General features: G+C 50.9%; 8 protein-coding genes across 8 annotated transcripts; 5 read left to right on the top strand and 3 right to left on the bottom strand.

Moving 5' to 3' along the window:
* Positions 1-547: 547 nt before the first annotated feature.
* KD926_003962 (resistance to Congo red protein) lies at positions 548-1,110 on the top strand (the record flags this gene model as incomplete). Its single annotated transcript, XM_053099213.1, has 3 exons — positions 548-570; positions 655-762; positions 822-1,110. The coding sequence occupies 3 exons, from the start codon at positions 548-550 to the stop codon at positions 1,108-1,110; spliced, it is 420 nt and encodes a 139-aa protein (XP_052961105.1).
* Positions 1,111-2,790: 1,680 nt separating this feature from the next.
* On the top strand, positions 2,791-4,261 carry KD926_003961 (uncharacterized protein; the record flags this gene model as incomplete). Its single annotated transcript, XM_053099103.1, has 2 exons — positions 2,791-2,918; positions 3,229-4,261. 2 exons carry the CDS (start codon positions 2,791-2,793, stop codon positions 4,259-4,261), a joined length of 1,161 nt encoding a protein of 386 aa, XP_052961104.1.
* A 567-nt stretch (positions 4,262-4,828) lies between these two features.
* On the bottom strand, positions 4,829-6,579 carry KD926_003960 (CwfJ domain protein; the record flags this gene model as incomplete). Its single annotated transcript, XM_053098993.1, has 2 exons — positions 4,829-6,503; positions 6,563-6,579. The coding sequence occupies 2 exons, from the start codon at positions 6,577-6,579 to the stop codon at positions 4,829-4,831; spliced, it is 1,692 nt and encodes a 563-aa protein (XP_052961103.1).
* A 1,788-nt stretch (positions 6,580-8,367) lies between these two features.
* On the top strand, positions 8,368-8,631 carry KD926_003959 (uncharacterized protein; the record flags this gene model as incomplete). The annotated part of the gene is made up of 2 exons (XM_053098882.1): positions 8,368-8,546; positions 8,601-8,631. 2 exons carry the CDS (start codon positions 8,368-8,370, stop codon positions 8,629-8,631), a joined length of 210 nt encoding a protein of 69 aa, XP_052961102.1.
* A 509-nt stretch (positions 8,632-9,140) lies between these two features.
* KD926_003958 (putative HEAT repeat protein (DRIM)) lies at positions 9,141-17,037 on the top strand (the record flags this gene model as incomplete). Its single annotated transcript, XM_053098774.1, has 2 exons — positions 9,141-10,492; positions 10,551-17,037. 2 exons carry the CDS (start codon positions 9,141-9,143, stop codon positions 17,035-17,037), a joined length of 7,839 nt encoding a protein of 2,612 aa, XP_052961101.1.
* A 356-nt stretch (positions 17,038-17,393) lies between these two features.
* KD926_003957 (DNL-type zinc finger protein) lies at positions 17,394-17,987 on the bottom strand (the record flags this gene model as incomplete). Its single annotated transcript, XM_053098665.1, has 1 exon — positions 17,394-17,987. The coding sequence occupies one exon, from the start codon at positions 17,985-17,987 to the stop codon at positions 17,394-17,396; it is 594 nt and encodes a 197-aa protein (XP_052961100.1).
* Positions 17,988-18,397: 410 nt separating this feature from the next.
* Positions 18,398-21,173, top strand: KD926_003956 (cullin family protein; the record flags this gene model as incomplete). The annotated part of the gene is made up of 4 exons (XM_053098555.1): positions 18,398-18,439; positions 18,619-19,005; positions 19,073-20,946; positions 21,002-21,173. 4 exons carry the CDS (start codon positions 18,398-18,400, stop codon positions 21,171-21,173), a joined length of 2,475 nt encoding a protein of 824 aa, XP_052961099.1.
* Positions 21,174-22,297: 1,124 nt separating this feature from the next.
* On the bottom strand, positions 22,298-23,164 carry sld5 (putative GINS DNA replication complex subunit Sld5; the record flags this gene model as incomplete). Its single annotated transcript, XM_053098444.1, has 2 exons — positions 22,298-22,936; positions 22,988-23,164. 2 exons carry the CDS (start codon positions 23,162-23,164, stop codon positions 22,298-22,300), a joined length of 816 nt encoding a protein of 271 aa, XP_052961098.1.
* Between the last annotated feature and the right edge of the window lie 632 nt (positions 23,165-23,796).

Genomic DNA, 23,796 nt, shown 5'->3' with positions numbered 1-23,796 from the left:
GGGTGATGTGATGACCCTGCCATTCGGCGTTAGGAATAAATACTATGACGATTTTCCCGGTACCCCTGTAAGCTGTCAGCAATTTGGCAGACTACGGAGTACACGGAAGAGCCTAAGGTCACCTCTGTCGTATTTGGCTGAGTCATCCACATGTTCCATTCCCAGAACGGACATCCATGGCCGCCTAAGGCTGCCAAGCCGCCCAGCCATCCACTGCGCCACAGCCTAAGCCTTACCGTCCAATCGCCAATCGCCCCCCCATAATTACCCGTGCATGTCCACTTCTCACTTTGCTGCTGCCTTCAGTCTCCCCAGAAGATTCTCTACTACTCTTTTCCCTTTCCCCTTGCATCACTCCTGCTTGGGCCCTTTCGCTCGTATTAAAAAAAATCATCACCAGTATTCTGTGACCTTCATCTAAGTGCCTTTTCCATCTTGGTGATCTTTCTCTACTGTTGGTCTTTGTCTTTTTACTATTAGACCTTCGCCCGATCGACGTCATTTTCCGCCCTAAAGCCTCGGAAAAGAGAGGCCTTCTTCAGCCGACATGATTCTCCCTCGTCGCGAATGGTAGGTTCTCCCCCTTCGACTCCTCAATGGTATTGACCTCGGCTGGTCAAAACATTAGATCAACGACTGACCATTGGGTTCTAGTGATTATTACGACCGGTACTGCCGGAGCAGCGCCTGGTGGGACTGGGGTCGCTGGGTCGCTTTCGCTGTGATTGTTGGCTGTGCTTTCATCATTTTCTTCATATTCGCGTATGTGACCTCCTTCGTTTCTTCGGACTGCAGAACACCAGACTCTAACGATTTGGCAGATGCTATAACGCTCGTCGACGTCGCACTCGCGGTCTTCGGCCTCATCCCGGTACTGCCTGGCTTGCCGGGCCTCCCCCGTCGTACCAGCAGCATCAGCAGCATCCGCAAACCTACGCCGATCCCTATTTCCAGCACCCGCCACCACCGCAATATACGCCTCAACCACAAGCATACGGATATTTCGGGGGACAACAAACAGGGATCGAGCTACAGTCGCCACCCAATGCATACCAGGGTGGTCCGGCATACGCACCTCCGCCCGGTCCTCCTCCAACTTCGAAGGCGTAAAGGCCGAGAACATGAGGTGCCTGACGGACCATTGATCTTCATATCATTGCTTGCTTTGTAGCCTTTTTTTTTTTGTGAAAGTTTTCTTTGTTTGCTTCTAAATTACCCTGGCGTTTGATCAGTTATCGGAATATCCCGCTCTCCGTCCTATACGATTGATACGAGGAGTGACAACTGGAGGGATGCATGACGGTCTATGAGTTTCTTTATGGTTATTCTTATACGCTTTTACATATTTAATGATTTAGTCAGGGGAGTACTCTGGATGCCTGAGATGGAGACCCCCTAGCATGTACGCAGAGGCTAATTTTACAGACCCTCCCTTTTCACTCTTAGAATAAAGAGATGCTGCAAATACCTTGCTTTTATACCGCTGGTGGCATAAGCATGCACATACCCTGGTCGTGTTCCCATGCCAGTATTTCCAAACTCTAGCCTTCTGGAGCTTGCTCCATTGCTACTCTTCTAATTCCCAAACCAAAAATAGTTAACTCGTATTCTTTTCTCCCCTTCTTCTCTTTCTTTGCTAGCGTGTGTTCACACTAACTCGCCGCCGGGTCTCCAGAATTGGCCCGTGAGCCACAAAGGGCGCTACTCCATTCTGGCTGGAGGGTCTTCTATACTTAGGAAGAACCTGGAGGCTTGAGTTGACATCGTTGCTGCCTGCGGATGAGGCTTGTCACGTAAAGTACCGTATACTTGCATTTTGTCGAAGCATGCATGTTTAGTACCTTGCTGAGTAGTTCCTGAATCAAAAAGAGTGGACACTTGCAGGCATGGGCTGCCAATAAGAATGGAATCGCTTAAAGCCCAGCAAACGACTGGGATCGACAGACGACGGTGGAGAGGCAGATGGAGTCGGGAAGAAGGCAGCGAAAAACGAGCGGTTTCAAGGGCCAAAGATCAGGCGGGCGTGGGACGGGGTTCCTAATCCCGTATTACGGCCAATTGCGATGAACATGCTGATCCCCGCGTTGTCGTCCCTTTTTCTCTCTTCCTTTTTTTTGAGTTGCCTTATTTGCCAACCTCCCTCTCCCTTTTTCCCCCTTCGTCTAATCCTTACCAATCTCTCTTTATCTGTTCATTATTCCACCTACTCTCATTTTATTTCTCCTGGAGAGATCTTCATTTATCGTCTGCGGACTTGCTGGTCTGCTGAAACCCCCCTAGAGAGGCGGTGCAACTGGTCTCACCTGGGCGCAGCACCGCACTTCATTGTCCTCTTTTTTTTTTCGCTTCGAGTCTGTCCTTTCTTAAACTTCCATTCTTACAATACCTATTGCCTCTTGCGATACTATTTTTATTTTGACTTCAGAAGTCAGAACTCTACGACAGTCCTTTCCCAAACTTCGCCCACCACCCTCGACCGAGGTATTCGCCTAACGACACACGAACAACTATTCCATATAACAGACCCTATTTCGGCTCGAACATTGTACTCGACCTGCTTTCCGGGAGAGATCCATGACGAGCAAGTTGAGCTGATCCAAATTCGAGTCTCAAGTCAGCATCGTATCCGGCCCCCAAGAGTTTATGCTTGCGCCAAGTCCGTCAGGGATACGAGCCGGTGACAGTCCAAGTGATAGTGGGATAAAATCAACAAAAGAAACCAGCGCATTGCGCTATTGCCAAAGAAGTGTTCGCTGTGGGGCACTAGGATCTCAAATATAATCCGCCAAAATGAGCCCGGTGGATACAACGCCCGTAACACCGTTCCCGATATGGGCGCGGGACATCGCAAGTGATCTGAAGGAGGCACCCGAAACTTTGTCGAGTTGGGACAATTGCATGGCCAAATCCTATTGCAAGTATGTCATTTGAGCTGCTTCAGGTGAACCCCTCAACAATTTTTATGGAGTTCCCGCCTTTTCTTACCCTGCCCCGAATACTGACCATCATTCCTTTTGCAAGATGGCCCGTTATCGTCGCTATTATCGTCGGAGGTGTTATCGTTATTTCGGTTCTCGCCTGTGTGATCAACTGCCTATGCTGTGGCTACCAATGCTGCAAAAGCTGTTGTTGTTCGTGCTGCTGCCCGTCTCCCCGAAACAAAAACCGGCAACCCAAATACATGGATGATCCGTACAACACACCCCAACCATACAATCAACCGTACAGTCAACCTCCTCCGATGCAACCGCCACCCATTCAACCCCCTGCGCCGGTCAACGATCCCTATAAACCGTCTCCGTCGCCGGCCACAGGATACCGCGGCGCGCAGGTGGCGCGCTTCGATTCCCCATCGAGCCCTAGTCATGGCAAGTTCAATGAGGATGCTCTGCCTGCCATGCCTACCTGGGATAATGCTGTGAATAGGAGAGTCGAGGATTCAGACCCCCACTCAGAGGCGATGGAAATGGAACCCTTGAACGCAGCGAACAAACCTCCTCATCGGACGCCCTCCGCCCCTCGATCGAACGCAAGTGGTTATAATGGTGCGGGCTACAACGGCAGTGAATACGGTAGTGACTACAACGACAGTAGCTACAATGGAGGTGGTCACCATGGCCCCGGTTACATGGGCGTTCCACCCCTTCGAACGGGCGGGTCCGGTTTCCACCCCGAGTCTCGGGCACACGACATTCCGAGAGCATACACTCCTCATTCTCCTGCCGTGGGGTCTCCGGCACCCATGCTTCCATACGAGCAACAACCTTACCATGATTACTCCCCTGCGAACGGTGCAGGCCCTTGGGATTCAAGATCACCCGTCCCGAGAACCTACACTCCCCAACCGCAGTATATGGCCATGGGCCCGGCCATGTCTCCCGCGGCAGAAGCTCCTCGTCCAATCCCTTATCGCCAACCCTCCCCGGGCTTCGCGCAGACGCCTATGGGACATTCTATCTCTCCCATGGATGGTCCTCGCCCGATCCCATACCGGCAACCCTCTCCAGGCTTCAACCAGGCGTCTATGGGACAGTCTATCTCTCCCATGGATGGTCCTCGCCCGGTCCCATACCGACAACCCTCCCCAGGATTTAACCAGGCACCTGTCTATCAGGCTATGTCCCCAAGTATTCCTTCGTCGCCGCCTCCGCCATTCACTGCTACGGCTGCTCCTCACGAAATGACCGCCGACTCGGGCCGGCCCCCGAGTCTGCTGCAGAGTGGACGCAAGCCGGCTCCTAACTCTTACCGAGACGTATAACCGGTGACAACTGTCCCTGAATGAAACAATTCCTTCCTTCGGCGGCGTCTTGTATTTTTTATGTTACCTTTCTTGGATTTTATGCTTTTGATCGCTCGAAGATTTTGGCTATTTCATATGTATATGTATATTGAAACAAAACGGGCGATCTTCAAATTACGGAGTCTTGGGGCGGATTTATGTGATTGTTATCCTATGTGAACAAAATTTGGAACAGGGTGTTGGGCTTGACTTTTGAATATCGGTAACGTGCAATTTGAATGATATCTTTTTGAGAACGTGGTTTTCATATCTCGTTTCTGCTCATGCTTTAGGTATTGACATTTGTTTTGTTATTGTATGCGTTGTTGACTGTTTGTCCTGAATTTCACATGATAACTAGTTCTCTGGGCAGAGAAAAATTATATGTGCGAACTAGCCATTCACCAATCTGTTGAGCTCCAATTCCACATTCAAATTCAATCCCTAAATCCTATAGAATACATGGATATACATAGTGCAGCCCGACAATAACCAAACCAATGAGTTCATGAAGAAGACGAAGAAGGGGGATAAGTTCCAAGCTATCTATTCCTCTAGCGTAAAGTCAAATTCTTTAAAGGCTTCCTTGAATGCCGTCGCATCCTTCTCCTCCTCTGCTTCCGACTGCACGTCATTCTTCCAATTAATGCGCTTCTCCAATTCCATCAGCTTAGCCATGACTCGGCGCCCGAATTGCAAATCGAACCGGAATTCCGGTCCCAAAGGCAAAATGATGGATTTTTCAGTCCCAGGAGCCTTTGGGCTGTCTGGTTGTGACTCAGCTTCGGTTTGGTCTTGGTCTTGAGGCTCGGTCTCTGATCCCTCGGAGGGGGGATCCCAGATCCAGAGGCGGAAGAAATCGCCGGCCTCGGCGCTGGGGTCGGCGGTGTTCGAGGCGGACTCGAATTTGGGATACTTGAGGTTCTCGGCCTCGACTTTGAAGGCGGCGGTGACGAGGCCGCGCTTGATGAGCGCCGACGGTACGGGCAGGAACTGCCAGTGCACGTGGATGCCGTTGCCGCGGCTCACTTCCCAGGTGACGGCGCCGAGGGCGCCTGAGGCGCGGCGGTGAAGCATAGAGTGCAGAGCTGATCGGTAGCGCTGCATCTCGGAGTAGGTGGCGGTGCGGGATTCCGGGTCGGAGATGCTGTTGAGGGTGGGGGAGTGGGTGAAGGGGATGATGAGCATGTGGCCGGGGAAGCCGAGGGCGGGGAAGGTTTTGGACGTGGGGAGGGGTCCCTTTGCGGTGGTGAGGTAGCTTTCGTTACCGATGGAGGTGATGAGGTGGGTTGCGATGTTGGGGTTGGAGAGGCAGAAGAAGCACTGGTCGGGGCCTGGGGGAGGCGCGCGGGCTCGCTTCCGGGGACGGTGGGAGTGATCGTCGTCGACGGCGAAGCGGGAATAGGACTCGTTTTGGCTGGCGAAGGGCTTCCGCTTGGCTTGGGGAGTTGGGAGAGGGCATGCGGTGGCGCCAACGGGGACGGTCAAGGGATGAGGAGCGTTAGGGTCGAGAGTGAATGCGTACATCCATTTCTGCTTGGAGGTTTTGCTGTAGGATGCGAGGCTGATGAAACGGGTGAGGGGCTTCGCGTCGGGGCTGTCTTCGGTGGGCATGTGGAAGAAAGGTTCGCGCTCATAGAAAAAGTTGCCGGAGGAGGTCAGGTGGTAGCGAGGCTTGAGGGTGGAGCAGAGATCTGCGATACACTGGATCTCCTGCGGTGGCGTTGCGTCCTCTGGTAATGATACCTTGGAGCCGGTGCGAATGCCCTTGGGCCATTGATGAGTGACGAGGATGTCGGCATGGTGGGCACCGTTGAGAGATCGGGCATCTGACTCTGTGTAGGCAGGGTGAAACTTGTCGGTCGACTTGTTTTCTGTCTCGAAATTACCTCCGAGAGCAACGATGCGGATGCCTTCTGCCGTCTTGAGGGTGCCGCGTCTTCCCAGGAAAAACAGATTAGGGCAGACTTCGTCGTTGGCCTCGATTCTCTCGATCACCCTGGTGGGGAGAGGGCGATTACCCAGCCCAAAATAGGTTGGGAGTGGGACGTTGGTATTCCCATTCAGCAATGCCGTCACCTCATCTAGTTCATGCTCGGTCGAGCAGTCGCCGAAAAGGTCACCGGTGATAATGGCAAGTGCGAAATTCTGCTTGACATGGAGTTTGGCAAGCTTCGTGAACACCTCGCGGAACTCGCAGTTCACATCACCGAGCACGATTCTAAGGATAGTGTTAGATTATTGGTGTGTTATGTAATATAAAAGTTTCTTTGGACTCACATTTTGGATGTCATCATTCGAATGCTAATGCAGAGTCTGATGAAGAGGAGTTTTTATGGTGCAAGGGATGAGATCCACATAATCCTCAGTGATTATGTGTCGCAGAAGTGGTGATATTAATCTTAGAAGTACAGAATAAGTACGGAGTAGCATAACTGAATTCGATTACCTATTTTGCCGTGAATTTCATCCACCTGCCGGATGCGGTGAGGGCAGCACGTGAGGGCTTGGCAGGACATGACTAATCGATCTGTATTCTAGGTTAACAAATGCCAGATTCTTCAACGCATTGGATTAATCTATTGATTGGACATGATCTATCAAACTGTTCTACTCACGTAGTAATGAAGTCTTCATACTAATCAAAATTCTCCTAGGTTGAGGATCGCAGGGACGCTATAGCTTCGATATACCGTGTGATATGGACTCCACCGCCCCAAATATACATGACGACTCTATCTAGTATGAAATGGTATTCATGCGGCGCAGTTATCTATGAGGCAGAGTATTTCTGCCAAAAGTCGATCGAGAATGACCTATTCGGCAGCAAATTTTTGTTAATACCTGACCGGCTTATAAAACATTGTCAAGCTTCAAATACTGATATCGGAATTTGGCTCGGGTTTCAATGGGGATACTTTGGGTTTGATAGGTATTCCGTCTTAGCTTAGTTCCATCAGCACCAAATGATTTCCGAGACTATAAATCTATAAGTCGGTATCGCTCGGGAATCAACCCCCGGCCGATTAGACATGGATGTCTGACTGCCAAGGCATGAAATGAAGTATTGGTAAGGATCCTACATAAGTTGGCTCTCGTACAGCTTGTGGGTTGGTATAGGGAGTACATTGTTTTGTGGTATCCCTCAGAGAGTCCATATATCAAAGTCCCTGAAAGAATGATGCAGCGGCCTAAAAGTTCCAGCGCCGAGGCTGGCCAGAGGAAGGGGTTCCAATATATCAGGTACGTGGATCTTCAAATGCTTCCCTGAGATGTTACAAAAGGACATGCATTTGATTTAAATGATTGCTTCTGACACCCGCACCAGGACTCGGGCTGCACGTGCTTGCGAGGTATGCACTTGCTTGTGATCCATGAAAAGACTTCATTGTCGAGCCTTTGATAACCTCCATTCAAACTAGATATGCCGTAGTCGAATAGTATGGCCAAACGAAAGTTTCCATTCAATCTAACCTCGACTCACCCTATGGCTAAACATCGTCCATTGATCAATAGGTTCGATGTGACACAGATATAAGAATGCCATGCACGAACTGTTCCGCCTACGGGATTCGCTGTCAGTTTCCAAATCCCAAGTGGACAAATGCGACTGGCTCCAGGTCGGGATGGTAGGTTTCGACTTTCAATTTTTATTACAAATGGCATTAAATGCACTTATTGTGTCAAAGACTGCCGACTAAAGCCTGCCATCCCGATCAGGAGCATTGACCCTACCCCTGATCTCAACGGGATGTGCCTTCTGCCGCGCCAGCCAGGGAGAACGAGACCCTCTCCACCACCCAACCTTTGGAATGGAAATGAAGTGATCAATGAACTGGCTGAAGGGACTTGGTCGACGAAAGCGACGCCACACCACAGCCCAAGATACCAACCTGGCATTCATACCCTCGAATGGAAAGAGAGTCCACCAGAACAGTCATTCGCAATTGAGAACGCTGGTGGCACTGGGAAGACAGACGAGATATATTCATCCGTATCGTTGCATTTAACATTTTCAGAGAACGAACAGCAGATGCTTGCTCGATGTCTTCTTCCTGAAATTGAAAACCCCTTGAAGGTTACTAATGCAGCGAAATCTCGAGAAAATCAAGAAAGTCAAAGAGAAAATCGGGGATCTTGCCGAAAAGAAACCACTTGCAGCCTCGACGGGTGGAGATTCCAATGCTACAGTTCGCGAGACAAGCTGTGCCGAGGGGCAGCAAGGCGAGTATTGGGCGAACTATGAGATTCTGAACCTTCCATGGTGAATTTTGCTGCAATAGGTCTCCCAATAGGATACAAGCTAAATGAATCTCAGGTCTGAATCCATGGCTGAAAGGGAGAGGTGAAGTGATAATCACAGAGACGTTGCATGGAAGACCTTGCTTGTGTATCATATGGGCGGTGAGAGATGGCGATGTGTTGGCTGGTTCATCCGTGGCCGTTCGTTTTGCATTATTTCGAGCGACACTTAGAATAACGATTGGTTGACATCATAGAGATGACCACCACTGAGACCACATGCTTTGTTCATGAGCGTAGGTACCAACATCATGCAGCATATCAGTGAGTGGCATTGCATTTCTTTCTGAGAGTACAGCCTGTGCTTGGAATGTGAGGAAGGGAGGGGCCAATGGTAGAGATAGATAAGGGATATACGCCCTAGTCCGCATATGGCCTAGCGCCATCCGCAAAGACCGACGCTAATCTCCGCACCGGAAGAAAGCTGCGGCGCCGCCGATGAATTTTTTTGTCGATGAGATAGACAAGAAAATACAACTGTCGAGTCTCTCCACGACACAAATTTCATACGATACCCCAACCGGCGCTGCCTTGTCGGGATACCGTCGCTTTCAAGATGGTAGCAGCGTCGTCCGCTTCGCGGTCTAAGCCCGTGAAGCGCGTAAAAAAGGGAACAGAGACGACCAAGTCGCATCGATTCGAGCCGTTTTCGCAGCGTGTCGCAAAACTGAAAATCGATCCCATCCATCGCGTGCGCCAACCGAACTTCGGCGAGGAGGATGATGAGACCTCGTCCTACTTTCGATCCGCCTTCGACCACTGGACCGAATTGAACCTGTCCGATAATTTTTCAAAGTTTGTTCGCCGAGTCAATCCGCTATGCGAAAGTCTTGCCCAGATCTTGTACTACGAGGATAAAATAATGGACCTGCTGGTGGAATTCATTGAGAAACGAGATCAACTGTCGATGGAGCCGCTGCTGAGTCTTCTGGCTCAGTTTGCGAGGGACTTGGGCGCACGATTCGAAAAGCACTTTGCTACTTCGGTGAGCTTGGTAGCGTCCGTTGCTGCCACTCATCCGGAAGTCGAAGTCGTTGAATGGAGTTTTACGTGTCTCGCCTGGATTTTCAAGTTCCTTTCACGACTTCTCGTTCCGGACTTGAGACAGCTGTTGGGCATAATGACTCCGTACCTGGGAAAGGAGCGACAGAAGCCTTTTGTGGCCCGGTTCGCCGCCGAATCCATCTCCTTCCTCATTCGAAAGGCGGGCCTGGTTTACTACAAGAACAACACGCCGCTTCAGCGTGCAGTATCTTTCTTGCTACACGATTTGCGACAGACGGAAGCGGAAGCTAAGAGTGTCGAAATATACAAGGAAGGATTGATGGCCATGTTCTCTGATGCCATAAAAGGCATCAAGTACGGGCTCCACTCAAACGGAACCGATATCTTCAGCTGTTTAATGGACAACATTGCTACAGACGATGGTCTGCAGAGCAGCCTGGGCTTAGAAGTCGTCAGCGGTGTTCTAGTCAACGTCATGCATGGCACAACTTCCCAGACATTCGAACCGATATTGGGCACGGTCATATCCTATGCTGAAAAGAACGGTCGAAAGGCCGGGAAGCAGCAAGCGAACGCCGGCTGCCGTCTACTCTTCCTTTGCATCTCTGTCCGCAAAGGATCGCGTGTGCAGAATTGGAAACCCGTTTTCCAGACCTTGCTTCTTCTTTTGCAGTCGGCATCTGCGGCGTCTGAGGCGTATGCAGAGGCTGCACCCCAGCTTCTCACAGCTGTCGCCTATGCGCTTCAACTCGCTCCCATGGACGAAATGCTACCGTTCATGCGCTCCATAATGGAAGCTGCTACGAGCGACCAACTTTCCAAGCACTTCTTATCGTTCTGCTCCATGTTTTCGGAGTGGGGCGCAGAAAGGTTTCATAGCGTTGTTCTGCCCTATTTCCAAAAGTAAGTCATGTATGGAGCCATGTTGAATCCCCCCGTAATCTAATCGTCTGAACTCTAGGTTTGTCAACGCCTCGTGGCAGGAGCGCGAGTATGAGCTTTGTTTGGCCCTACTGCGCTTAAGCCAGACTGGCTGCGTTACATCCGACGCGTCTAAACCTGGCTATATTACCTGCCCCGGTCCCTGGAAGAATCGAATCAAGGAGACTCTGAGCAACAACAAGCCCAGCGCCACTGACGTTACTCTTCTTAACGCCTACTCTCAGCTTCCCACGGCCTTGTCTTTATCCACAGAACCATCACTATTACCCGAAATGAGCCGGATTTTCCATGATCAATTGGACCGCACCCTAAAGAGCACTGATTCCGACTTGTCACCTGCGACAAAATTCTTCCTTGGACAGGGTTTCAAGAGTTACGTTGAATTGGCAAAACTTACAGGGGGTGTGGACCCAGATCTTTGGGACAAAATAAGTGCAGTTGCATCCAAGTATTCGCGTTTGGATGTTTTCCTTGAGGCAACGCTTTCTTACGTCTTGACATGCTCTGAGCAACTTGATCTGAAGAAGCCTTCGCTGGAAGAATTTGCAGACGTTTTAATCACCAACCTGGGCGGTCCATCCCATCATCTGAGGCTCCTCTCGCTGAAGATTCTGCGGGCGATAGTTGAGGCCTCGGGCGAGGATTCTTCGTTGATTTCCGTGGCTGTCGAGATTGAAGAGAGCCCCCTAACACTTCAATCCGCCCGATACCTGTCAATGCAGGTCCGCAAGCTTTCCATTGCTTACCCCCAAGTCGTTTCACGCAGGTGGATGCCTCGATTGATCCCAAATTTCTGCTTTGGGTTGTTCTCGAAGAAGATGGCCCCCTTGTGGGATGACTCCGCTGCTGCTCTGAAGATAGTGAGCGAGCAGCCAGAGGGGGAAAGGATTGTGTCTGATTTGGCCATTCAGTGGCTCGAAGAGAGAGGCTCAGTGTCCACGGAAGAACCTGAGGACGAGGAAAACGTGGATAGCTTTGCGGCAGGGGCTTTCCAATGCTACAACGCCGCCAAGGTTGAGCACCTTTGTGCCAAAAACTTTGAGAGTCTCGAACAGCCCGCTTCGATTCTGCTACGGAACTTCGAGAAGGACCACAGGTTTTCCGAAGTCGTTCCTCCTTCTCCTCGGACCCACGCGCTGCGAGTTTTGAATGCTATCCCTAATATCGCTGAAAAGCGTTCCCGCCAGGTTATTCCACTGTTCCTTTCCTGGGCAACACGGGATGAAGAAGATGTCCCGTCGGGTACGAACGACAAGTCCGAGGAATCTGGTTATATCACATGGGGATTCCACGATCGACTGGCTTTCTTAGGGCTTCTAGGCCAATTTGTCAACCCTAAGGTTCTTTACAGAGCGCCTGAGGTCCACGATGCGTTATTTGGCTTGCTCTGTCACGGAAACTCCGAAATCCAGAAGTCTACCCTGAAAGCCCTTTTCACTTGGAAGACTCCTAGTGTCACACCTTACCGAGAAAACCTGTTGAACATTCTTGACGAAGCCCGATTCAAGGATGAGCTCTCGATTTTTGTCCATGTCGGAGGTGAAGATAGCGTCATTGACGAAGCCCATAGGGGTGATCTTATCCCCGTTCTTCTCCGACTTCTGTATGGTCGGATGATCTCAAAGGCTGGTGCGAGCTCGACCCAAGCAGGCCAACAAGGACGCAGGAAGGCTATCCTGAGAACCTTATCACAGTTGCCTGACCGAGAATTTGAACTCTTCATGCAGGTATCCTTCGGACCTCTCAGTGACGTCCACTTGGTTCAAGATGGCAAGGTTGACAATCAGGCTCTTTCTCGCGAGATCACCAGCCCGAGAAGGCAGATGGGTTTGCTAAGAATGATTGAGACCGTGTTTGAGACGCTTCAAAGCCGAATGGCGCCTTATGCGCAACAGTCAATGGATGTTGTCTTATACTGTCTGGTCCAGGCGTGTCGTGAGCTAGGAAAAGAACAAACGACTGAGGCCGCCGATCCGCAGAGAGAACGACTTTTGACAGTGTTGCGCAACATTCGATACACGTGCATCAGGTGCCTTGAACTTATTTTCTCTATCTCGCAGGACCGAGACTGGTCTCCCTATGTCTGTGTCATCTTCGACGAAGTTGTCAACCCGAGGCTGGATAACTTTGCGACAGAAACTACGCAAGGCGTTTCTGGGCTTCTGAAGTTGTTCCGAGTTTGGGCTTTGGCTCCTAGATCCTCTTTCTATCTCGTCGAGTACAACAATACTCTCTTGACTAAAATTATCGACTGTCTGGGAGTGGAGTCGGCTCGTGATGAGGTCAAGATCTTTGTCCTCGACGAGATTTTGACCCCATTGATCAACCTTTCCACTGGGAAGCAGCTTGAAGAGCAGGAGACAATGAGTGATTTCTCTGCGGAGGAGATCCGGTCCGCAGTTCTGGCACCTTATATCGAGCATTCTCTGTCTCATCTCGGTAGCCTTCTGAAGCGAGGCCCATCGCGACATGTGTTGAATTCAGGTGTCCAAACTCTATCTCTTCTTGCCCCATGTGTGGAATCTTCGGGAGAGACCTCGCGCTTGGTCAACATTACGACCTATCTCCTTCGCCAGCCCGCCGATCGAGTTTCGCCGAGGACAAAATCCGGTCTTTTACGCAGTTTGGAGCACTTCTTGCCCTTGTTTAATCCCCAAGAAGATTCGAAGATTCTTCATGAGGTCTTTGAGGCTGTTTCTTCCATGTTCGACTACTTTAGGGACGATGCGAACCGAGAGGTCCTGTCTAGGGTTTTCGCGGCACTTTCAAAGCATGATCTTGAACTCATTGAAGTAGCAAGCCTTTGTGAGGACCTGAACTCTAGGTCAATGAAGAAGCTCGAAGTGGATTATGAACGACGGCTGCAGGCTTTCAGAAAGATCAACGAGAGCCTGTGGGAAACATTCAACGCTAAGCAGTGGCGGCCCCTGCTTTTTAATATGCTATACCATGCCAAAGACGATGATGAACTCGCCATCAGATCAAGCTCCTCCTTTGGTCTGAAAAGGTTCATTGAGAGAGCCGCCGCCAACAACGGCAACGATGCGGAGGAATTCGAGCCTTTGGTCCGGGATGTCTTGTTCCCGGCCTTGCAAGGTGGTATCCGGCAAAAGTCTGAGTTGGTTCGGTCAGAGTTTGTCTCAGCTCTCGGTTATTTCGTCAAATTGAACCCTGACAGACCTGCTGTGCAAGATATGCACGTGTTGCTTGTCGGCGATGATGAAGAAGCGTCTTTCTTTAACAACGTCCTCCATATCCAGCAACATCGCCGTCTACGAGCTCTGCGCCGTCTTGCTAGCGAGGCAGCTCAAGGCAAACTGCAAGCCTCGAACATCAGCACTATCTTCATTCCTCTCAATGAGCACTTTGTGTTCGACGAAGAAGTCGAGGAGAGTGCCCATAACCTGACCGCAGAAGCCGTGGCCACAATCGGTGCTCTTGCCGAATCATTAGACTGGAGCCAATTTAGGGCTATCTTCCGCAGGTACCGTGGATACATGCAGAGCAAGTCAGAGATGGAAAGGAACATTCTCAGGCTCCTGGGTAGGATGTCCGATGCCTTGACGACCGCTATGAGCCAAAAGAGCGTGCCCAAAGAAGCCACCGAGGATGGAATGGAAGGAGTCGAACTTACGACTTCTTCGAAATGCAACCTAGCTCGAACCTTGCCCTCTGCGGCCAAGGTTGCGACTGAACTGACCACGAACTTCATCCCTTTCCTCACAGACTTCATTCACCACAAGGATGAAGCGCAGATGAGTCTGCGACTACCTGCCGCGGTGACATGTATCAAACTTTTGAAGTTGCTGCCGGAGGCAGAAATGGCCATTCGACTACCGCCTGTTCTATCGGATGTCTCTAACACTCTTAAGAGCAAATCACAAGACGCTCGAGACACGGCGAGGAAGACAATTAACGATATCGCCCTGCTCCTGGGGCCTGTCTACTTTGCTTATATTCTCAAGGAGCTCAGAGGTACCCTGACAAAGGGTTACCAGCTCCACGTTCTCTCTTTCACCGTCCATTCCATGCTCGTGGTGACGACAGATGAATTTAAACAAGGAGACCTGGATTACTGCTTGGGAGATCTCACAGCGGTGGTGATGGACGACACTTTCGGAACCGTTGGTCAAGAAAAGGATGCGGCAGATTATATCAGTAAAATGAAGGAAGTGAAGAGTAGCAAGAGCTACGACTCGATGGAACTGCTCGCAAAGAACGCCTCTGTTCGCAATCTGGCTCGCCTAATCCAGCCTCTCCAGTCGCTCCTCCGGGAGAAGCTGAATTCCAGCATTGTGAGAAAGGTCGACGAGCTTTTACGGAGAATTGGAGTCGGTCTTCTGAGAAACCCCGGTGCGGAAAGCCGTGAACTTCTGGTGTTTTGCTACGAAGTCATCAAGGATTCGTACAAGGACCCAAAGCAAAACGAGAAACGAACCGATGTTTCCGCCGCGGAGGAGCGCTTCTTGGTCCGGATTAGAAAACGGGGCGAGAAGAAAGATACAACTTCTTCTCATGTTTACAAGCTGACCCGCTTTGCGCTGGATATTCTGCGCTCAACTATCAACAAGTTCGACTCTCTACTCACTCCGGCGAACATCTCCGGCTTCGTTCCGGTTATTGGCGACGCATTGGTCCAATCGCATGAAGAAGTAAAGGTATCGGCCCTTCGGTTGCTATCAACAATCATTAAACTTCCCTTGCCCGAGCTCGACAGCAACTCCCACGTGTACTTCACTGAAGCCGTGAAGGTGGTCAAGGAAGCCCCCAGCACGAATACCGAAGCCGCGCAGGCATCCTTGAAATTGATATCCGCCATGCTAAGGGAGAGAAAGAGCACCAAACTCAGGGACGGACACCTTGCCTACCTTCTCCAGCGTCTCACATCTGACATCGAGGAGCCGGATCGCCAGGGCGTGACTTTCAACTTCATCCGGGCTGTCATGGCTCGAAAGTTTGTGGTGCCTGAAATGTACGAGCTGGTCGACCATATCGCTTCTATGATGGTTACCAACCAGACTCGCTCTGCGCGCGATCTCGCACGCGGTGTTTACGTTCACTTCCTTCTCGAGTACCCTCAGGCTAAGAACCGGTGGACGAAACAATTAAGTTTCATGGCCAAAAACCTTGAATACAAGCATCCCGAAGGCCGTCAGTCCGTTATGGAAGCGATCAATTTGTTGCTGTCCAAAACAGGACATGAGCTGGCTCAAGACATTGTCGGCACTTTCTTCCTGCCCATCGTTATTGTCATGTCGAATGACGACGCACCCGAGTGTCGTGAGATGGCAGGTGCTCTGCTAAGCCAGTTCTACAGCAGGGCGGACAGGGAGACGATGAAGACCTTCCTCACGCCCCTACGCTCGTGGCTTGAGCAGACGGACAATATGCTCCTGACCAGCACCGGTTTGCAGGCCATGAGGATTTACTTCGAGTCGGAAGAGACAGAAAAAGAGAAGCAAGCTCGTTTCGTCAGAGAGACTCTACCGTCTGTGATGAAGCCTATCCTTGAAGCCGAGGGCACGGAGAACTGGCAAACGCTCTATTTCTCGCTCCAGCTCTTCGCCAAGATCTGCAAGGCCGTCCCTTCGATTGCGATTTCTAAGGACTGTGCTAACATCTGGTTCTCTATCCGGGAGAGTCTTTTCTACCCCCATGCTTGGGTCAAGACCTGCGCCGCGAACCTTGTTGGCACTTGGCTTGCAGACCTTGCCCGATCGAATGCGGAAACCGGCTACGGTTCAATTCCCTTGCCCAGTACCGCCGGGTTAGCGCTAGACAAGGACGCGATGATTCATCTGATCCGTGCCGGTTTGCGCTGTCTCCGTACTCCCTACGTCAGCGAGGAGCTTGCCATGCAGAGCGTGCGCAACATCATCTTCCTTGCCCGCTGCTGTGCCCAAAATGGCCTCATGATCTCCAAGACAGATAACCAGGAAGCCGACTCGGACGATAGCGACAGCGACGAGGATGCCGATGAGGAAGAGACGACGCCGAAAGAACAGACCGCCCTTCATTATATCTTCGTCCAAGCGTCTTCTACCCTCCGCCGAGAGTTCATCAACACCCGGGCAGCGGCTTTGATCCCCAAGACCGCCTCCATCGGACTCCTGGCTGCTCTTTTCCGGCATCTCGAGGCCGAGCAGATCAAACCGTCCCTTTCCGTTATCCTTGTTCCTCTTCAACACCTGACGGACGCGTCAATTCCACCTCCTCGTTCATCCGACGAGGGCTTCCGCAACTCGTACAAGGCTCTTGTGTCCAGCTGCCACGAGGTCCTTGACCTCATCCAGAAGAAGCTGGGCACCACGGAATTCGTGAACCAAATGGCCCTTGTCCAAGAATCCATCAAGGAACGACGGGAAGGCCGCCGAGCCAAGAGACGCATCGAGGCCGTAACCGAGCCAGAGAAATATGAACGTGACAAGAAGCGCAGAAACGACCGGAAGCATGACAAGAGACGGGAGAGGGGAATGGAGCACCGGTCCAAGAGACGGGGCTGGTAAGCCGAGCCCTGCTTGGGTCTATTATCTGATCACTTTTGCGAGCATGTTTTTGTGATGTGAATATACAAAATAAAAGTCCGGAGTTCGGAGATCTGGGATAGATTTTCATTTCATAGTACAAAATATTTATATCTTATGTTCACTTCTTTTTCTTCCCCCGTCTTATCTTCAAGCTAGTTTATAGTACATATCGGAGCAGAGTGTGTAATGTACAACATCGCCAAGGTATCTAGGACAAAATCAATCAATCTAACGCCAATCACTTTTCTCTGTACCTTGCGCACGAAAAGCGCCAACTTTGACAAAACACCAGCAGTAGTCAAATCATTCCAAATCATTCCCCAGAATCAAATCATTCACGAAGACGACTCCCCAGAGCCAGATCTCTTATGCGCCACACCATCATCCCAGAACTCCATATCTCCATCCACATACCCCTTCGTGACCTTTGCACCCTTCTCGGCCAAGATATCCTCTATCGTGGTCTTCTTGTCAAAGAAGATATTCAAATGGTCGCTCATGACATGGCGGTTCTGGCACGTCGGGCACTTAATCAGGACTGTGCCGCGGTGATACCCGTGCTTAGAGACACGATGCGCCGAGCGCTCGCCGCACGGCTTGCAGGTGAAGACGAGCTGGTAGGCGGGTTCCTCTTCGCGGCGCTTGCGGTTCTGTTCTTCATTCTCGGCGTCGCGGGCCGCGCTGGATTCCTGGTCTGTGAGGGGTTTGTTGGCGGGGGCGGAGTTTGAGTTTTGGCGGATGGTAGTCGTAGATGTTGGGAGGAGTGCTCGGTTCTGGATGTTCAGGGGAGAAGAGAACGAGGCGAGGGAGGGACGAGTCGAGCGGTAGGTCAAGTGTGAGAGAGATCGTGAAGTCGAGGGAGAGACGGTGCGAGGGAAAGAGTGTTGAGTGGCACGAAGGCCACGGAGGAGCGAGAATGCAGAGCGCATGGTGAAATTGAGCGTGGTGAGTGTTGGAGTATTCCGGCGCAGATTAAGGGACGAAAGTTGCCAGAGGAATGTTCAGGAAAGTAAGGAAAGAAGATCCGTCTCGATGACGGAGTTTGGCCGGAGTTGCGCCGGAATTACGTTGTTCCAGCTGCGGTGTTCCTCCGCGGCGTCAATGAGAAGCTTTATCTTCCCCTTCCAGTCCTCGAGGCTCGTTGCGAATCCAGTGAATCGGTGCTCTCATTGGTGGTCCCTGCCAAGAGAACTCCCTGCCAGAAGGACTCGGTCGGTCTGCGTCTGGATCGTGATCAGTTCATTATTGCCTTGTCTGAGAGCTCTCATCCTCAATTAGCCCCGCTCAACTGAGGTCTTCGCGAGTGCAGGTGGATGGCAGTTCACCATTGCTTAGCAGCATGGCTATGAGAGCAAGACACAAGATTCGGGCCCCCCGACGGGTAAGATATTTCCCCTATGTTCCGTTTTCAAGCTGGAATCGTGTTGGTGGATGTGCTCAATATCCTCGTGGAAGAACTCTCCGATGGCGACGGATACTCGGGCAACGGCAGAGAAATTCCATGACTTATATCCTGGGGGTCTAGGTCTCAGAGTGCCTATCCTAACTATCTACTTGTAGGGCCTGACCTCGAGCAAAACTGACGAATTCGAAACCTACTGGAATGTCCTCTCCACGTCTCTTAAGATGATCCACACCAAGAACGCCTCCAGCCTATCCTTCGAGCAGCTATATCGAAATGCCTATAATACTGTTTTGATGACGCGCGGTAATGATCTTTACGAAAAAGTCAAGGAGTTGGAGCAGGAATGGCTAGATACCGATGTCCAGAAGCGAGTCACGGAGGCAATTGCTCCTGGACTTCTTCTGACAAAGGACACTGGAGATGCGGGAGATCAGGCAAACGAGAAGAGGGCGGCAGGTGAGAAGTTTTTGGCGGCTCTCAGGGAAGTGTGGGAGGACCATCAATTATGCATGAGCATGATCACCGACGTTCTCATGTACATGGTAAGTCCACATGTGTTATTGAATGGCTATCTAGGATGGGAAGAATTAACGAGTTTCGTTGAAATAGGACCGAGTGGTTTCTACGGATAAGGGACGGCCATCGATCTATGTTGCCGCCATGGCTCTGTTCCGTGATTCTGTCCTCCGAGCCCAAATCCGGTCGGATCTAGAAACGAGCGTCGTTAGCGTCCTGGAATCCACAATACTCTTCATGATCCAGCTAGAACGGTCAGGGCATATCATAGACCGGACATTGATTCGACACTGCGTCTACATGCTTGAGGGTCTCTACGAGACTATCACGGAGGAGGAGTCATCGAGACTCTATCTGACTATCTTCGAACCAGCTTTTCTCGAGACAAGCCGAGCCTTCTATCGAGCGGAAGGCAAACGATTGCTGGATACGGCAGACGCGGCTACATTCTGTAAAGTCGCTTCCGAGCGCATAGCGGAAGAAAAGGAACGCTGTCTATACACGCTATCCCCTCTGTCCGAGTCGAAAATCAGAGACGTCCTGGACAATGAGCTGATCCGCAACAACATTGCCGAGGTTGTTCAACTCGAAGGGACTGGCGTCAAGAATATGATCGACAATGACCGCTTGGATGTCTTGCGAAGTGTCTATACACTCAACGCGCGAGTGGACAGCAAGAAGACCCCTCTGACTGCGGCTGTTCAAAAGCGCATAGTGGACCTGGGAAGAGAGATTAATGCTTCTGCAGCGTCCGCCCAAGCACCCCAGGCAAAGCCGACAGAGAAGAACGCCGATGGTGGAAAGAAACCGGAGAAGGAGAAAGAACGGCCTGTGAATCAGCAGACGGTCTCTGCTATCAAGTGGGTGGACGATATCTTGGCTCTCAAAACGAAGTTCGACAAGATCTGGCAGAACTCGTTCCAGTCCGATCACGTCATGCAAAGTGCTATCACCACTAGCTTTTCGGAGTTTATCAATACAAACTCACGCAGCTCGGAATACTTGTCTCTTTTCTTCGATGAGAACCTGAAGAAGGGTATTAAGGGCAAGACCGAAAGCGAGGTTGACTCTCTCCTTGATAATGGCATTACGCTCCTGCGCTATGTCAAGGACAAGGATCTTTTCGAAGCATACTACAAGAAGCATCTGTCTCGGCGTCTGCTGATGAAGCGCGCAGTCAGCATGGATGCAGAACGGCAGATGATCTCGAAGATGAAGATGGAGGTTGGCAATCAGTTCACGCAGCGTTTAGAGTCCATGTTTAAGGACATGACAATATCCGAGGATCTGTGTGCCAGTTACAAAGAACACATTCGACAGGCAGGAGACCCTAGCCGCAAACCAATCGATCTGGAGGTCAATGTTCTTACCAGTACCATGTGGCCGATGGAAGTGATGTCCGCCACCAAGGGTGACGGCGCCGCCCAGTCCTCTTGCATCATCCCGAGGGAAGTTGAGAGTGTCAAGCAGAGCTTCGAGAAGTTCTACCTGGGCAAGCACAGCGGCCGGAAGCTCTCGTGGCAAACCAGCATGGGCTCGGCCGATATTCGCGCGACCTTCCAGAGATCCAACGGCAAGACTCAACGCCATGAGCTCAATGTTTCCACCTACGCTATGATCATTCTGTTGCTATTCAACGACTTGCCCGCCGACAAGTCTCTTACCTTTGAAGAGATTCAAGCTCGGACGCTCATCCCTGAACATGACCTGATCCGAAATTTGCAATCCTTGGCTGTTGCACCTAAGACACGAGTCCTGAAGAAGGAACCGATGAGCAAGGATGTGAAACCTAACGATGCCTTTTTCTTCAACAACGACTTCCACAGCCCGTACATGAAGGTCCGCATCGGCGTTGTCAGCGGCGGTGCCAACAAGGTCGAAAACCAGGACCAGAGAAAGGACACGGAGAAGCGCATGACCGAAGAGCGTAATTCCACGGTCGAGGCAGCCATCGTGCGAATCATGAAGTAAGCTGCTCTGCATTCGGTCCTATTCCTCAAACATTCAGCTAACGTGCAATAGGCAACGCAAACAACTCGCGCACACCATGCTTGTCGGCGAAGTCCTTAGCCAACTCGCATCCCGCTTCGTCCCTGACGTGAACATGATCAAGCGACGTATTGAAAGCTTGATCGACCGCGAATACCTGGATCGGGTGGGAGAAGATCCTCCGACTTACGGATACCTCGCCTGAGAATCCCTCCGAGTTCTTTCCCCCTTTCCTTTTCCATTCTTTCTTCCTTTTTAGCCTTGATTCATTGATCTCGTTTTCCCATCGATCTGGGAAACCTTGTTATTTCGGTATAACTTTGTGGGTTTGAAACATATTGAGCTTAGCGGTGAAGGGCGCATAATGAGGCTTCATTTTTATTTTCCTGTTCACATAGATTTTGGCCTGGTCGTTGTTTTTCTGTTTTCTTTCTTCCTTTTCTTGTTTTCTCTTCCTCTTCTATCTGCACCTTTATGGTCAGTAGATGGATGGATCGACGAGCTTCCGGCGATGCATGACCAGCAATATGAATTATTATGATTTGCTCTTCTGGGATGAGCTGAATGATGTGAACGATCAGAGACAAGCGGTGTGGGAGTGATCAATTTCATTTTTCATCAAGAAAAGAGAGGGGAAAAAAGCAGTAAAATACATTTCAAAGTTCATGGGAAGAACTTCACTGTGTTGAATCCTTCTTTGTAGGAAATCTATTACATTATGTATTTAAGGCGGAAGAGTATAGAGCCCTCCCTGAAGACCCTCTTCTCAAGACGGGATTTTGACATACAACCTAGTAAGTTTTCTGTAATGTTCTCGATCATATCTTGAGCAGGTAGGTAGGTAGTTGATAGATTTAATTGATTATGCTCACTCTTAAGACATACGAGCAATAAACCATCACACCATTTGTATAAGATACATAGTTACCTTTTTTCATACATACAACCTACACATCAATCAATCTAGACGATCAATATCAGGCACTCCCTATCTATATTTCAAATATAAATTTAGATGAGCTCCGTGAAGGAATTCAGATATGTAAAGCCCCAAGGCACGACACAAAGATGAAACAAATCAACCCTCGGGATATAAAGGCATCTAGGCATCTATATCTATTATCACATCATAATGGAAATACAACAAGACAGACAGATAGAAGCAAAACAGAAAGTAGACACCCCATGCTAACGCCCTAGAAAATGCTAAAATGGCATGGCAGATGCATCATTCCCATAACCAACCAACAAGACCAAATAGAAAAGAAATGAAGCAGGTATCCAGAAACACCCACACCCACAGAGAGTGGTCGAGAGAGATCAATTCCCCTATAGAATCTCAACCTCCCCCCTCACCCAAGCCCCCCGAATACCCTCCCACCGAACCGCCCAAACATCACCCATTCGCATCGCCGTCCCGAACTGCTCCTCCTCGATGCCATCCCCCGGTGGCACAACAACCATGACCTCCTCCACGAGACACCTCACGAACACCACCTCCTTCAACTCCGGACCCTGCACCATACTCGTGCCGCCGGCGTTATCGTCCAGACGGCGCAGCTGCGGAGGAAACGAGGAGAGGAACGAGGCGCCGAAGTGGCCCGCAAGAAGCGTCTGGTGGGCGTGCAGGAATGTGACCTCTTGCGGGGAGAGCGGGGAGGGGTCGGTGACGGCTGTGAGGTTGGGGATGGAGTCTTCGGGTTGTTGCTGGGTGGAGGGCGGTTGGGAGGTGGAGGTGGAGGATTGGGGGTTCGTGTTGGCGGGGCTGGAGGCGATAAGGAGGAGGTAATGCATGCTGTGGGTGGTGAGTTTGGAGAGCCGTTGGCGGAGGAGAGAGCGGATGAGGTATTGGGTGCGGGCGAGGTCGGTTTGTAGGATTGAGAGTTTGAGGTTGAGTGTGGGATTGTGGGTGGTCGTGGTGGGGAGGGGGTCGGATGAGGAGGCGGCGAGGTCTTCGATTGATTCAATCTGAGAAGATATAATTAGTATTGATAGAGAAGGTAGAGGAAGGCAACTGACTTGTCTTTTCACGCGCTCCATCATGCGCTCCATCAGTGGTCCCGGCCATGGGAGGAGCTCCGACACGCCGCGTTCGGCGACCCAGAAGCGCGTGAGGAGCTGGTGGTCGAGACTGGCGGATTCCGGCGTGGAGACATCGCCGCGGTCGACGGAGGCAAGGATGTCGTCGATATCCATGGCCGAGGGAAAGGATTTGCGACTCGGATGGTTGAGCGCGCGTGGGACGGAGGGAAATGGAGAAAGGCGGCGGGATGGAAAGGCGGAGCGGAATGAAGGCGGAGAGGGATGCTGCCTCAGGCAGACAGTCCAAGGATCTCCGTTCGGGACGTTCCGCTCGAGATTTCCCCGGAGACCGACATCCTTCTAGAACAGTTCCAGGTATACGCTACTATGACCACAGACTACCATTCTACTCTTGCACAGAAAATAGTGATCAAGTTTTTGTTCATTCCAACAAAGGAAATTACTATCTTTTTACCCTCGTATCCTCCCCAGGTTATGCCATTATATGCCAGTGATGTACCGACTGCCAGTAGTTATGTATGTATGTACAGCCGCATGGATCAATCCCGGTCCTTTCATCTACCTAGATCGCGGGTGATAAGGCCTCGCAAGGAAGCCAACCATGCTTGTCGAAATTATCGCCTTCATGACGAGCCGTGCATGGATATGTACTGCGTACGGCGAAGTGTGACCTGATCCCTCGAGTGTACAGGAGGGAACGGGGAGAACGGATTAAAAGACGGTAAGGGTGAAATAGCCCAAAGATGTTTGAGAGAGAAAAAGAGATGCCGGATGGCGTGGTATCA

This window comes from Aspergillus affinis (genome assembly GCF_023601865.1).
Source record: "Aspergillus affinis strain CMG 70 chromosome Unknown NODE_1_length_919884_cov_86_970707, whole genome shotgun sequence".
NCBI classification, from domain to species: domain Eukaryota; kingdom Fungi; phylum Ascomycota; class Eurotiomycetes; order Eurotiales; family Aspergillaceae; genus Aspergillus; species Aspergillus affinis.
Note: the sequence above shows the minus strand (reverse complement) of the source record. Positions and strands in the feature narration are given on the sequence as shown.